The 13,743-nt window shown below is 36.1% G+C and overlaps 2 protein-coding genes across 2 annotated transcripts; one reads left to right on the top strand and one right to left on the bottom strand.

The window, feature by feature from the left end:
* Positions 1–7,001: 7,001 nt before the first annotated feature.
* Positions 7,002–8,664, top strand: LOC143588327 (scarecrow-like protein 3). The gene has a single exon (XM_077069360.1). It carries the CDS (start codon positions 7,257–7,259, stop codon positions 8,610–8,612), a length of 1,356 nt encoding a protein of 451 aa, XP_076925475.1. The 5' UTR covers positions 7,002–7,256; the 3' UTR covers positions 8,613–8,664.
* A 987-nt stretch (positions 8,665–9,651) lies between these two features.
* LOC143588330 (uncharacterized) lies at positions 9,652–13,534 on the bottom strand. The gene is made up of 7 exons (XM_077069363.1): positions 13,453–13,534; positions 13,270–13,386; positions 11,225–11,539; positions 10,966–11,108; positions 10,772–10,892; positions 9,829–9,969; positions 9,652–9,751 (listed from the first exon to the last, which is right to left on the bottom strand). Exons 1-7 carry the CDS (start codon positions 13,507–13,509, stop codon positions 9,671–9,673), a joined length of 975 nt encoding a protein of 324 aa, XP_076925478.1. The 5' UTR covers positions 13,510–13,534; the 3' UTR covers positions 9,652–9,670.
* Positions 13,535–13,743: the final 209 nt, after the last annotated feature.

Raw genomic sequence — 13,743 nt, 5'->3', positions numbered from 1 at the left:
GCCTTGTTATACACCTCTAGAAGACTCTTCAGATACTTCCATGGTCATCCGATAAATGTATTAACTAACTATAAGTTACATAACGTGCTCCGCAAACCTGAACTTTCAGGCAGGATGGCGAAGTGGGCTATTGAGTTAGGAGAATACACTCTGCAATGCAAACCAAGACCAACAATCAATGGTCAGGTACTAGCAGATTTCATCATGGAAGTACCGATTGAAAATAAGAAAGAATGTAAGGCAGAAAAAGAACCAGCTACAATGCCAGACACTGTTTAGTGACAATGGCATTCAATTTGCCACAAAAACCTCCAAGAATGGCTAGCGGTGCTACACGTAAAACAAGTATTCACATGTGTAGCATTATCTTAAGGCAGTGGGCAGGTAGAGAGAGCCAATCGAAGTATCCTAGATGGAATCAAGTCAAAGTTAGGAAGAAAATGAGCCGGATGGGTAGACGAACTCCCACACGTCCTATGGTTATACCGAACATGTGACATTTGTCATTTTTATTTGTATTTGTATTCGTTAAACTGACCCGTTTTGTCGTTTCGATGTGTTTTGTTTATCATTCATCAATAATATAATATTCTCGATGATTTATGTTATCGATCGTTCATTTTCTATTCATGTTAAACCCTAAGATTTAAAGTTTTATTAAGTTTAATCAATTTCCAAACTATACGGGCATAATACGAAAAATATCCAAGTTATATAATTTCTTTTTCGTTTTAACGTATTTCAAAGTTCAAGGTTTGATTTTTAATTATATTTTAACTTCTGTTTTAATACAGCTAGAAAGACCAGGGGCTAAAGTGAAAATTATTTAAATTATAATATAATATACTAAATATCCCAACCCCTCCTGTCCCCTATTCCCGTTTTTCCGGCTACATCGCCGCCAGCAAACTCCGGCAGCCCATAAACCCATCCATCTCGCTTTTTTAACACAATTAAAAGTTTGTAAATTGTCTAGACTATAGCGGAAACCACTAATTAACATCCATAATATGTTATAACGGCTTAGAATCAACGATTTAATCCCGGTAATTGCCATTTTATGTAAAATATCAATAACAATCATTAAACATCCTACACTCCAATTAAATCTATAAATAGGACCCCATTCTTCAACTAAACTTGCCTATAACCTCGAATTTAACTAAAACACTCTCTGTAGTCTCATAATCTAGCTTCCAATATCGTTTTTCCGACCACCGTTCTATATCAATCCGTCACTATTCTAGGTAATTGTTATATGGTTTTTAATCATTTTTAGCCAATTAACAAAACCCCAAAACTAATTAGACCAAACATGAAACGGATCAATCAAATTGAAACTTAGGGTTTCAATGATAAAGATGAACCTATAGTGTGTGTGTGTGTATTTCTGTTTTTGTTAGTTTAACCAAGTAACAAGCTGGTCCACTGGTTAAGACACTTGAGTTTGAACTAAGGGACCCGGGTTTGGACAATTAGTTTTGTTTTATTTTTTTAAAAACCTTTTTCCATTTATTATTAACCAAATAAATTTTTAAAAATTTATATAAATTAAATAAAATAACTTTAAACTAAATAAAATTAACAATAAATTATATCTGATCATTTTTCATCTAAAAACTATCTTTCTTATTCGTTAAACCCGTTAATATTATTTTATAATTCCGTTTCGTTAACTTTATAATATGCTAACATAATTGGTTTTTCGAGATAAAATTATCGTTAAAATCCGTGCTTTGTAAACAGCATAATTCCCATATTAGTGTTAAGTTATTAATCAAATTATATTAAAATAATATAAATTGTTAAAATTCCCATAAAGAAAATAATATTAAAATGATAAAATGCCATAAAATAATAAAAGATATATTAAAATAACACATAACTCCTAAAACTAAACTATTTAACTTTTATAATTCCATTAGTTAGTCTTTAAATTTTTGTATATTTATTTATAGTTCGTAAGGTTCAATCGTTCCGACTTCTTTGACGCGTTTTCGACGTTTATTTCTATTCCCGCTTCAATTTCAAAAGTGAGTTTCTCACATCCCCTTTTTAACGCTTTTACGTTTTGGGGCATTATATATACCCTTGCAAAACATTTAGTTTTACTTAGCCTTATTGCTTCAAACTACAATTCTCCTCATGAACTTGTGTGTTTAATTGATTATTTGCTCGAAACTTACTTGCACGTGGTATCTTCAATAAGTATGATCGTACGTCCCCCTTTGCACTCAGGACCATTTTGTTATGAGTGGAAAATGACCTCATTATTCGAGTACGTTGGTTGCTACAAACTGGAAAGGACCTTACTTGCTCGATTATCTGAGTACGTTGGTTGTTACCAACTGGAAAGGACCTTACTTGCGCGATTACTACACATGTTCATGGAATTGTATGGGTTTCTACAAAAACTTGTGTGAACTCACCAACTATTTATTAAGTTGGCTTTATTTTATATATATATATATATACATATATGTATGTGTGTGTGTGTGCTATAGGTACAATTATTAGAGGGTGATGCTATGAAGAAGACACTAGTCTTAGGTTATAACAATAATTGGACAAGATGTTTTAAATTTTCTTTATTAAATGTAATTTCTTTGTTTTGAACTTGTGTGCTTGAAGTTTGAATAAATTAATGATAATATTGTCATTTAATAATGTCACATGTGTTTTGAGAAATCTGTACGTCACACTCAAGCGTTTCCGCTTAAGCCGGGGTATTACAGGACATTAAAGAAAACTAGTCATGAAGAGACCCCGTTCAATCTTACTTACGGAACAGAAGCAATGATGCACGCGGAGATTGGGTTACCTTCAACAAGAGTATTATTAATCAATGAAGACAATGAAGCAGAGCTGCATTTAAACATAGATTTGCTAGAAAAAAGAAGAGAGTTGGCAACAATAAAGGAAGAAAAGTACAAACACCAACTCGAAAGTATTATAATAACAGAGTTAAAGAGTACATATTCAAAGTAGGGGATTATGTGTTCCGAAACAGAGAGGCATCTCATGCGAAGCCCCAAGCGAAGTTGGCACCCAGATGGAAGGACCATACAAGGTCAGCCGTATATTGGCAAAGGGGCTTCCTCCTTAGAAAAAATAGAAAGAGCCCCAATCCCGCAAACATGGAACGCAGCGGAACTACGGAAGTGTTATGTTTGAATGCATGTACTAATGTAGGCCTAGGGCAACTTTATTTAAAGACTAATGAAAATCCTTATTATTTATCTTTTCAAAGCATATTCTAAATGACATTTAAGAACAAGCGCATAACAAGAAAGCAAAAATTCATAAGCGGCACAGTGAAGTCCGCGATACAGAAGATCAACAAAAAAACATCATACATGTACTATGGGCATACAATCATGGTTCAAAAGAAACAACATAAAGGACATCACCCATAGTCCACTTCCTCTTCTTCATACTCCTCCTCCTCCTCGTAGCCTTCAAACCCCCTCAGGCTGATCACCATCGCTACCATCACCAACATGCCTACTAGCGGAAGCTTCACCACCATGCTTAGGGGGATAAGACTCAACCCTTGTAAAAGTAGCCTTCAAGTGGATCACCTTGTCTGGGTTACCAGCCAACTTGGCAGCAGTTCGAACAACGCCGAACGTCAAGTTGTCATACTTCACCTGCATATCTTGGTAAATCTGATCACAATCAATATCATGTAGAGGGAAGTCGGTGAAAGGGCGGTTAGCAGAGCAAGTTGTTGAGCTTCCTCAAAACCAACTTTACGACTAGACTTGTTAGCGGCAAATAAAAACTCAGCAACATAGTCTGTCAGCTCGGGACCATCTTTGACTCGCTCAACAACCTGGAAAATAGAAAAATGATTAATGGCCAGGTTACAACATAATGACAAAAGATAATTCATACCCGTGAACGAAATCTGCATGAACCAAGTTTGGCCCGCTTGAAGGGTTTTAACAGTGACATCACTCATTAGAAGTTCCTCAGCGTGGCTGGCAAATCTGCTATCAAGAATAGCATTATCATAAGTAAATCTCTCCACTTGAGCACCTTTAGCAGCGACGTCGGCCCGTGAAACTTCAAGCACAGCCTTCAATCGAGAAATCTCATCATCCTTCTCTTGGATGGCCTCGTCCCAAGTAGTGATGGAGGAAGTGAGGTCAGCAATGAAAGGATACTAGGATATCCCGAGCGAGTCCGTCATGAGCTGCTACTTGCTCTCGCAAAGCAGAAAGAGCAACATTAGAAGATTCTAAGTCAGCTTCAGTTTTCCGCACTTGCTTGCGGGAACCTTAAAACTTCAAAATCTCACACTGACAAGACTCTTCCCATAAACGGTTGACTTCACTATGCTTCGCCATAGCAGACTCTAAGTGTTGGTGAGTAGTAGCAAGATTCCACTTGGCAGTATGTGCCCTTTTCGGTGCTCCTCAGCCTCTTTCTCCAACTTCTCCCGCTCAGCAGCCAATGCAAACCAATCTTCTTGCATGGCCCTCCATTGTCAGGCTATCTCGTAACCGATAGACAAAGAGCGAGACACCCCACAAACATAATCATCATAGATGTTACCACAGGAACATCCACGCTGATAATCGAGATCCATGAGAGGCAAGTAATGACTCACAAAGTCATGGAAAACATCGTTATCATTTAACCGGGAATGAAGAGTAAGATTCTAGGGAGTAACAAAAAACCTGTCGTCATCATAAGGAAAGGGAAAAAACCACCTGTCCCATCACCATTACCGTAAGCACCAAACTTACACCACCACCACCACCACCAAGGCCACACCATCACCACCTTCTCCGCCACAATCAAAAGGTTTATTGATGCGGTGTGTGGGTATATGAAAAAGTTGTTAAGTTTTTCAAAGATTTTATCCATAGAATGTCAAGTTTTAAATTTATAAATGATTATTATCTTAACTAAACCACACACAAATAGGCAAGTGTACCTATCGTATACGTAGTAAAGTATAGGTAAGAACCAAGTATCAATCCACGGACACACTTGTTTGATTTTTACAACTACATCGTTGTATTTATTTCAACATGAAGAGAATATCATATTGGTTTTGGTTTGACAAGTAAATTTTTTAAAAGGAAATTAAAAGCATAAATTAAAAGATAATATTTTTGGGTTATTTTTCATTTTTAGATAGAAGATCAAGGATAAAAGTATATCATCTTGGTTCAAACTACTCTTAACTTAGGCTAACAATTAGATAGTAAACATGTGATGTGAGCTTGCTATGGTGATTAAATGTGGGATTAACACATTATTCCTAAGTCATGTTAATCCATGATAATTAAAAAAAGGGATATGCATAACTTCATGATCTCCACTAAAATATCAATTATGTAACCAAGTGGTTTACAATAAATATTTATAAGATAACTCACTTTAAAGATGAGACAATCCCTTAAAATATTAAGTGAATTGCCCTTGATATTTTAGTAAAAATAACCTTTGTATCGTACATAATATACCAATTAAAATTAGTTGAGTTGTAAAGGGTTAACCTTGCATTACCAAGTATTAATTCGCATAACTCTTGAGCAATTATAGAACTCATGTAATAACCACCCAAGAGTTGTTTAAAATAAGGTATACTTCCATAAATAACCTAATAACTAACCGACAAAGCTAAGCAACAACAACCTCAAAACTGTTACAAATACAAGTCCAATATTCCACCCGTAGATGAAAACCATGGAAGAAATAATGGACTGGGGGACTTGTGGAGGTAGTGTACCAAATAACTCACATGATAATATAAGGCAAGCCCTTCGCACACGCAGAAGTTCCCCGTGGAGAAGATATACTTCCCGTGGGAGAGGTGCCATCAAGGCAGAAATAACCATCCGCATAGAGAGACATGTCCCCTGTGGAAGAAATACTTAACCTTTAGCAATCCAAAAAGGTCAGCGCAAGATAAGTTGTTCTAAAAGGCAGAAAATCACGTGACGAGGAAGGGAAAGATCAATCATAGGTCAAGATCCCTATAATTCCCACGATTGCAAGACGGACCAATCAGGAAATGCCAACGTTGTACATGCCTGCAACAACGGTCTCTGTACGCCAGCTGTCCTACCAATCAAGGATCATTATAATGCTATGCCATAAGATTAAATGGTTTCATTGAGTGGGACGGCTAACCCAATCCCTACACCTCCCCTGCGGCTATAAATACTAGAAGAGAACTAACGGTAAAGGGATCTACAATCTTATTCTCTTTAAGAATTAACTCATCACTTACCATACTGATTCTCACGCCGGAGGTGTTACGAGAAGATCCCCCATCCCCCTTCTCGTAACGAGCTCACAGTGTTCGGTTTTGCAAGTAACGGCTACCGAAACTAATAACGACTCCTCACTCTCGCTCAGTTGGATCATTAAGCTAAGCCCATCATGAATTAGGTTAGTATTTATCCAATCCTGGTCATGACGCTAGATTAGGCCTACTCAAGGTTAACTTATTGTTTCCTCACGAGCATTAAAATCTTTTTGAGCATCCCAAGTAAATAATATTTGAAAAGTAACTCATTTCTAGATTACATAATAATTTTATTATAATGAGAGAAAATAAAGAATAGAGAATTATGGTGCCATGAGGTTTCTGGATGTATCCTGGATTCCCTATCCACCGTAGGTGAAGACAAAGTTTTGCAAAAAGCAGTTTTGGTATGGAAGGAGAAAGACAAAAGTGGTTTTCTTTTATTCGAATTATGGGCATGTTTACAAAACTCACATATTCTCCTGCAACACTAGACGACATAAAATCGGTGAACATAAAAACAAATCTCACGCCATTTGGCTCCACTGTGAATCAAACCGCCTGACTCACTCACTCATTCATTACCAACCCTTTAAACTCTTCTCTTGTTCTCTCTCTACAAAAACCCCTTAAATTCGATTCATTTTTTATTCAAATTCAGACAATTGTTGTGAGATTTCAGTTGGATTTTTGATGAATTTCAAAACCCAGTAATGAATTTTTGTTCTTTTGATTCTTGTAGGTTTTAGCTCAAACCCTAGTTTATCGCTTTTTTTTTCTTCAATAAAGCCTAATTTGGGCTTATCTGGTACCGATTGACAGGGGTTTTGTGATATACGAATTGGGTTTTTGATGAATTTCAATACCCAGTAAGGAATTGCTGTTCTTTTCGTTCAATCTGTGATTGAATTGATTGAGGTAATTTCGAATCCCCTGTTTCTTGATAACTTAGATCTTTTATAAATAGAAACAATTCCTTTGAAATCCAATGTTTCAAGATGATGGGTCATCATCTGTGACTTCGACACCAGTTCAAACCTTTCCGTTAATGTCGGTTTCACCCGGAATGGGATCACCATATCCATGGCTCAAGGAGCTCAAATCAGAAGAAAGGGGTTTGTGTTTGATTCATCTGTTACTCACTTGTGCCAAGCATGTAGCTTCAGGAAACTTTGAACATGCCAATATTGCCCTTGATCAAATCACCCATCTCGCCTCACCCGAAGGCGACACAATGCAACGAATTGCTTCGTATTTCGCTGAAGCACTTGCTAACCGAATCCTCAAAACATGGCCCGGAATCTATAAAGCGGTTCATTCCACTAAAATACCATTCGCCTCCGAAAGCATTTTGGTTAGAAAGATGTTTTTTGAGTACTTCCCTTATTTGAAAATAGCATTTGTGATAACTAATCAAGTGATAATCGAAGCCATGGAGGGCGAAAAGATGGTTCATGTAGTTGATCTCAATGCTGGTGAGCCTACTCAGTGGCGCGCGCTTCTTCATGATTTGAGTGCACGCCCTGAAGGCCCACCGCACCTGAGGATCACAGGTGTTCATCAACAAAAGGAGGTTTTAGATCAAATGGCACGGGTTTTAATCGAAGATGCTGAGAAGTTGGATATCCCATTTCAGTTCCATCCCATTGTGAGCAAGTTAGAGAATCTTGATGTGGAGAAACTTAATGTTAAAACTGGGGAAGCTTTAGCAATCAGCTCGGTTCTTAAACTCCATTCGTTGCTAGCACCAGACGATGAAGTAGGAAAATCAAGAAAGAACTTTCAAAGGGTGTTTCAAAAAAATTTAGTCAACGGGTATAGCCCGAGTCAAGATACCGCCTCCTCATCCCCTCTATCCACCACCATCACTTCAACAAAGATAGAGGTATTTCTCAATGCGCTGCGCGCGTTGTCCCCTAAAGTGATGGTGGTAGCCGAACAAGATTCCGATCACAACAAATCATCTCTAATGGAGAGACTATCGGAGTCATTGTACTTTTACGCCGCTTTGTTTGACTGTTTGGAGTCAACATTACCACGAAGCTCAATGGAGAGGTTGAAGGTGGAAAAGATGTTGTTTGGAGAAGAGATTAATAATATTATTTCTTGTGAAGGTGGGGAGAGAATAGAAAGACATGAAAAGCTTGAAAAATGGGTTCAAAATTTGGATCTTGCTGGATTCGCGTGTGTGCCTTTGAGCTACTACGCTCTTTTGCAATCGCGTAGATTGCTTCAAGGCTATAGTTGTGATGGGTGCAGGATCAAAGAGGAGAATGGGTGTGTGGTGATGTGTTGGCAAGACCGGCCACTTTTCTCGGTTTCGGCTTGGAAATGTAGAAGGTGAATGTGAAACCTTGTGGAAGTTTGTTTTGTTTAATGCTAATGTTATGTTGTTTTTTAAGGTTATGGATTATATTTTTGATGTTTCCCTTTTGTTTTTGGTGTATGGGGGCTAATTTAGATATATCCCTAGTTGGTTTTATATGTGAATCTTATCTTGTATTATTAACTAATGCAAACCATGTCAGCCTGAAAAAAAAGAAAAAAAGTAGACAGAGAAGTACCCAGATGAGAGTAAACACACAGTCTCTTTCAATCCACAAGGATTTATCTAATAATTCAATCTTAATAAAAGATGCCATCATATGCATCTTATAAGGTTGCTTCCAGTGTTTGGATTTCAACTAACGTGGGAACATTTAAGGGTTACTGTTTTCTTATTTCGTTCCTTGTATGTTCTCCCATCCATATCCACTGGTTAGGAGATTCCAGTTTTGGTTTTAATACAAAAAGACCGTATACCTAACATTAATCATTCCTTAGGATATCTTAGCGATGACAAATGCGGACATGACGGACAAATCCAAGACATTCTATACGGGTAATGAGAAGAGTATTTGAAACTTGACAGTGGTAATGAGAATAGTATTTGAGTATGTGATCAGTATTGTTCTTTTATTGAAGCATGAAACATGTATGGTGCCTTTTTTATGTTTATACATGATTAACATTTGTTTTAAGGGGTAAATGAATTATACATGTGTAATTATGGTATACTATTCATGTTATTGTTAATTAAACAGATGCATATACCTTTACCTAAAATACACGTGTCGCATTCATGTTGACCATATATTTTTATACTAGAACTTTCTAAACTGAACCAACCGATAATCCGAGCCACTTGGATTTCAAACCGACCAATTTGCTTCGAGTTTAACGGTTCGTTCACTTAGAATCACTTAAAAATAAATAAAAACCAAGCCATCCAACTCCATAAACAATGACAAAACATGAAAACTTGTATCCTGTCTCAGAATATAACAAATATGTCACCAATTTATATCTAAAAACTGTCCACTAAGCAGCTATTTTGAACTCATAACAAACAGCAATAACCTACTAGTCGGATGACGTCAGCTGCCTCAAATTGTATTTAGCCAATTCCTTGTACTTGTCAACAGCACCAATGCAACACACAGTCTGCATATAGTGAATCCATTAAAATATACAATACGTGCATTGTTTAATTATTTGTTAGTTTGATAAAGAAAACGCACCTTGGCAATTTGGACCACAATAGTCCTATCTGGATTGGTGAGATCAACTTTGTGGGGTTCCGGGACTGACTTTGCAACCACGTTGATTATTTTCATTCTGTCGAGACCACTGTTTGCACGCGCCTCACATAGCACTGCAAACTATGGAAAATCAAATAAAAATATTTAGGTGGTTGTTATTAATCACAAAATAATGTATATTCCAAACACTGTAATTTGAAAAGAAGCTGCAGATAATATAGAAGACCATGATTCTAATGCACAGCAGCTTATCAAAAGTTTATAGTAAAAGGGTCAATTCATGTTGCATTTTATTCCCAATGAGTAGAATTGAAAAATAGCTTAAAAGGAAACGAGACAAACGTTAAAAGTACGGTTGTATTAGCCCTATAATTTATTTATAATAAAATAATTACTTTTTGTAATAAAAAAGGCAAATACCATAAAAACCAACATGCTTTCTGTTTATCACACAAAATTCCCTCAAACATCTTTTCTGCTCATTAAAGTTCCTCTTCATGTTAATTGTTAATTTTTTTAAATAACTTGAAACCGGTACATCCAAATTATTTTAAACAAACAACGGGTAATAAAAATATAAGCCATGTAAGAGAAAAAGATAAGCACGTAAACAACACAACCAGATGTATCTTTCCAAGTTTAAAGAAAAAAATTCACATTTTGTTCAAATTTAACATGCAGAGGGAGTGAAGGACTTTCAATGTGAAAAAAAATGTTGACAGACTTTTGTGAGGGAAAAAAACCCAGAAAGTATGTTGGTTTTTTATGGTACTTGCCCAGTAAAATATTGAACAAAAAGCATCGAATGTCAACCCAACCCTTTTCAGCAATTACCATTTTTTTCCCATCTTGACCGGTAAACATCTAGTTTTGTTCAAGCTTCAATTATTTTTTACCTTTTGTAATGAAAAAAATAGCATACCTTATATGGTGTTTGAGGTTCAATGGGGAAATATTGAGCAATTAAAGGTTTGATTGCTCGTGAAATTTCTTCTTCCGATGCATAGCATGTCAATTCTATAGGTAACACTCTTAGAATAAACCTGTACATCCATTAAAAGTTTAAAATGAATATAACTTCAACCCAATCGGGAATTAATGTTGATATATATTTACCTGGACATGTGTCTTTTTGTGGCGGCTGCAGAGGTTATTATGCGTTGAGCAATTTCTTTAGGAGTCGGATCCTTTTCACCTCTTTTCTTCATTTGAACAAACACTACACCGTTGCACCCAGTATCAAGGTAGTTGAAACGTCTCTGTTAATCAAACAATACATAAATCATAGTAACGGTTAAATGTTTTGGTTTTCACATTTCTTATAACAATAATAATAATAATGATGGCAATAAGATTATAAGAATAATAAGCTGACCTTGGTTTTGTCTTTCAACTCATCAAGTTCCGCCTCGATTAACTGATCAACCGACTTGGGTTTTACAACTTCATTGATGGACACGGTTGTTTCTGCACATTTTTGTTTCTTTTCGGGCTGATTTTCTTCTTCAGTTTTAACATCTTCTTGCTCATCCTTAGGTTGACTTTCGGATTTATCTTGCTCTTTTTCACCATTCTCATCATCATCAGTTTCAGAATCAGAAGATGAATAACTGAACTTTATCTTTTTATTCATGGGCTTAATTGTGGGTTTCGCATCTGGTTCCTTTCCCTCGACTAGCTCTTCAAGAAACTGGCATATAACAATATTAGAGTTTGACTTCATGCATGCAAGGCTTTGCTCTATGTACAACCTGTAGCTAAATATCAGCCTTTTTATCAAGCAAAGCATTCATATTTTTTTTCTGAAGACCCTAACTTTGACCCATATGGGCATGAAGCGCTGCCTGGGGTGTCTGACACATAGTCACATGGATAGCGGTACGGTCCGGTACGCGGTACGGAAACTGATACGCGGTTTGTGGATTTCAAAAATTCGGTAAGAGGGGGTAGGCTCATTCGGAACGTCAATTCGGTACGCGGTACGGTGTACCCTATAGTCTGGTACATCGTATCATATACAAACACTTTAAATAGATTTATTGTAATAATTTTTATATGTTTTTAACATATGTTAACTAAAATCTAACTTTTAAGTAAGTTGTGTTTATGTTTTAACATATTAATAACATCTATGTAGAAAGTGAATGGTAAACTTTATTAAAAATTCAAACTATAAAGGTAAAAAATGTAAATTTTAAATATAAAATAACATTAAAGTGCAGGAGACGTGAGCAACCCTAATTTCATTCTGAATGACCGCTGTTTTTGCTCTCAAATTTCATCTCCGGCAGCCTCAAATCCCCTCTCAAATCCTCTGTTGCTGCCGGTATGCATTTTTTCACGATCCCAAACACAGATTTCATTAACCCAAAACGCGAACTTGATGAAAACTGGACAATTCTTGAAAAAATTGGGAACGGTCAATTTCACCGATCCAGATCGCGTTTCCGTAGCAATCGGTACGATTTTGTACCCGTTTCCGGTACGTGCGATCCGAACGAAGATCGCAGGTGATATCACGTTTCCTGTGACTATGGTCTGACACCTCAAATGCTCTTTTTAAAACTATGTAATCATGTATGATAAAATTTTTCTCATAAAGATGCCAAACATGTGAATATAACATAAGCAAGAACTGAGCTAAACTAAAACTAATTTAACAACATATAAAAATAAAACCCACAATATATGCAGTCAAACAAAATACAATTAGCTCACTTTTAATAAATATGAGTGACCAAAATCCCAATAGAAACAACAAACTGAAAGATAGAAAATTTAAAATGCTTCATATGCACCGTAGTTTTAAAAGGCATGAGGAGCTCCAATGAGTTTTGAACCCAAAGGCATTGATTGGAACAACAGACATGTGACGCGTGAAGGATGCACATCACGTATGTGTGGCGTTGTTATTACAAGAAAGATACTAAAACTAATAAACTATAATATTATAACTTGTTAACTTTTATACACTAAAATATAAGATATTGCCGATGGGTGAGCAATAACCGAACTGTTAACCAAAAATCGATTACTTTTTTGTACCCTGGAATAACCGAATTTAACCATTCATATTTTCATATATTACTAGCTTGTATTGTTGTATACGTAGTGTTTCTTGTTTTATACCCCATTTCATTTCATGTATATATCTAAGCAAGTACATTAGCCCAAGTTTAGTTTTGTTACTAACAGAACCAAAAGCCAGCAAATAATCCGAATAAACCAAACCGAATGGTTAACCAATGACTTGGGTATTGAATAATAATAATAAGGAAACAACCCCCTACTTGGGAAAAATCCCTTCAAATAAAAAATATTGCGGAGTTATCATCTTGTCTGGTAAGATTAATAATAGCAGTGAAACCCACAGTTGAATTAAATTAAAAATAAAAAAAGACAAGAGAATACATTACATACAGATTCGATAAGTTGAACAGCTTCTTGAGAAGCCTGACGCTCTCTTCCACCATCGCAAGTAATGAAGAAGCCTTCAACGCCTGGACGCAATGGGTACAAACCCTTCTTCACTGATTTCTGTCAATGCTTATTATATGATTAAAGATGAAAAAAGCATACCAGAGTTAAAAAAGACATACGTACGTTGTGGGGACGGTAATGGTTCTTCCTCTTCTTATTATTATTATTGTCAGTAGCCATTTCTTTCTTTCTTTCAAAGGTTAGGGCTTCCCGGCGGTTGCTGTCTTGCTGATGAAAAGGTCCAATGGTTTTCTAAGGGTTCGTGTTATTTCGTTTCAACCCCTCCAAGATTAGCGCTATTATTTTATTATTTATTACTAGGACATGCTGATGAACAGGTGGTTAAAAAACAATAAAGAAAAAAGTTTAATTTAGTAATATGCATGATAAAATACCTTATAAATTCATAATATC

This window comes from Bidens hawaiensis, unplaced genomic scaffold, assembly GCF_021521415.1.
Source record: "Bidens hawaiensis isolate Kalapana, Puna unplaced genomic scaffold, B.hawaiensis_p1.1 tig00036318_1, whole genome shotgun sequence".
Taxonomy (NCBI): domain Eukaryota; kingdom Viridiplantae; phylum Streptophyta; class Magnoliopsida; order Asterales; family Asteraceae; genus Bidens; species Bidens hawaiensis.
This window is presented reverse-complemented; position numbering and strand designations above follow the sequence as displayed.

What these genes read in the sequence shown, in the direction of transcription:
- LOC143588327 (XM_077069360.1), top strand. Translation starts at nt 7,257, where the DNA reads ATGTTTCAAGATGATGGGTCATCATCTGTGACTTCGACACCAGTTCAA.
- LOC143588330 (XM_077069363.1), bottom strand. Translation starts at nt 13,509, where the DNA reads ATGGCTACTGACAATAATAATAATAAGAAGAGGAAGAACCATTACCGT. An exon ending in CTGTTCAACTTATCGAATCT is followed by an intron (nt 11,540 to 13,269) that starts GTATGTAATGTA and finishes GTTATATGCCAG; the next exon opens with TTTCTTGAAGAGCTAGTCGA. An exon ending in AACCTCAAACACCATATAAG is followed by an intron (nt 9,970 to 10,771) that starts GTATGCTATTTT and finishes GATTTTCCATAG; the next exon opens with TTTGCAGTGCTATGTGAGGC.